The 1688-nt window shown below is 36.1% G+C and overlaps 1 protein-coding gene across 1 annotated transcript; it reads right to left on the bottom strand.

Moving 5' to 3' along the window:
* Nucleotides 1-430: 430 nt before the first annotated feature.
* Nucleotides 431-808, bottom strand: LOC140432179 (uncharacterized). The gene has a single exon (XM_072520003.1). The coding sequence runs from the start codon at nucleotides 806-808 to the stop codon at nucleotides 431-433; it is 378 nt and encodes a 125-aa protein (XP_072376104.1).
* Between the last annotated feature and the right edge of the window lie 880 nt (nucleotides 809-1688).

Below are 1688 nucleotides of genomic sequence, written 5' to 3'. Positions count from 1 at the left end.
GATGGTCCCAAACATGTTCTATTGGATTTAAGTCCGGGTTGTGCGCTGGCCAATTTAAAACTTGTAAATTTACCTCTTGAAGGTACTCGGTAACGATTCTTGCGACGCGTGGGTGTGCATTGTCATGCATTAATACAAAGTCATTATCAATAAATGGGGCGTAAGGAACAACATGCATCTCCAAAATTTCTCTAATGTACCGATCAGCAGTTAAGGATCCTCCATCTAGCTGTACCAATTCGGTTTGACCCCTAAGAGATATTCCGCTCCAGAGCATAATTGATCCCCCTCCAAAGTTTGTCGCCGGTCTTAGGTTGCATTGAAAATAACGCTCACCATCTCGTCTATAAACTTGTATTCTTCGATCCGAAGTGTATAAACAAAATCTTGACTCATCCGTAAAGAGTATGTTACCTCACTCGTCGATATTTCAGTTTACGTGCTCTCTGGTTAGACGTGTTATACGGTTTTCCCTTGTATGTCTCGGGGCAGTGGCAGCTACTCTGGCCCTAATTCCAGACTGTCTTAAGACGTGCCTAACAGTTTCTGAAGACACACGTACATTTCGAGTCTCGGCTAAGTCATGTTGAAGTTGTCTTGCAGTCACATGTCTTCGACGCAAAGCCTGAAGGACTAAAAATCTATTGTCCATATGCGTAGTTGCTCTTGGCCGACCTGTTACAGCTCGTCTTCCATAAAGATCAGTCTCTCGGTACCTTACTACCACTCGTGATACTGTCGACTGATTTACACCCACTAAATTTGCCACATATCTCTGACTCCTTCCGTCTTCAATGAGGGAAATCATTCTAACCACTTGATCTCTCGTTAAATTTAACAAACTATATAAAGTTAAGTAAAGTATAAGTTAACAAACTGTTAAAGTATACAAACTGTATACTTTTTACAAAAGTAAAATAAAGACTGATAATATAAAAACCAGACAAAATAGCAATTAACATTTTTTTTTTCTTAAACAGTAAGCTGTATTTACAAATTTCTTTTTAATATTTATTCTAGCCTTAATATTTTTAAATGCCAGAAAGAAATAATTTAAGTTAACCAAATTCTGTCAGAAATATTTGTAATTTTATAAGTGATGCGATACTTTTTTGGCGGAGTATATTTATTCATTATTGTTATAGCTGTTTTGTCAAGATTATAAAATTAAAATTTATGAACGCGACATACATGAAAACACAAACACAATTTATTAAAAATTAAACAACATTTTGACCTAGACCTAGACCTTATCTAGAAGTTATGTTGTCATTTTAGGGACCTCAGGGAGAAGGAATATTGACTCATTTCCCATATACTAGCAATTAGTTCAATCATTTCAACCCAGGTAAAAAGGGAAAGGTAAATGCCAAAGAGTCTATAACCAATATTTTATAGCATACAGTGGAGTGAAGAAAGAACAACGAGCACGAGCAGGCTTAGGTGTACTTGTCCACAAAAAAATTTAAAGACAACATAAATAACTGCCGTTATATCTACGAAAGACTAATGCATATGAACATCACAATGGACTACCAAAAATTAAATGTCATATCTATCTATAGCCCCGAGGACTGCAAACCTAAGGAGGAACGAGAGGCATTCTCGGAAATCGGAAATGAAATAGTTCTAAGAGTAAAACAAAAATTTAATGAAAACGAAGTAGAAATAGCCATAAATTCACTCAA

This window comes from Diabrotica undecimpunctata, unplaced genomic scaffold (genome assembly GCF_040954645.1).
Source record: "Diabrotica undecimpunctata isolate CICGRU unplaced genomic scaffold, icDiaUnde3 ctg00003111.1, whole genome shotgun sequence".
Classification (NCBI taxonomy): domain Eukaryota; kingdom Metazoa; phylum Arthropoda; class Insecta; order Coleoptera; family Chrysomelidae; genus Diabrotica; species Diabrotica undecimpunctata.
This window is presented reverse-complemented; position numbering and strand designations above follow the sequence as displayed.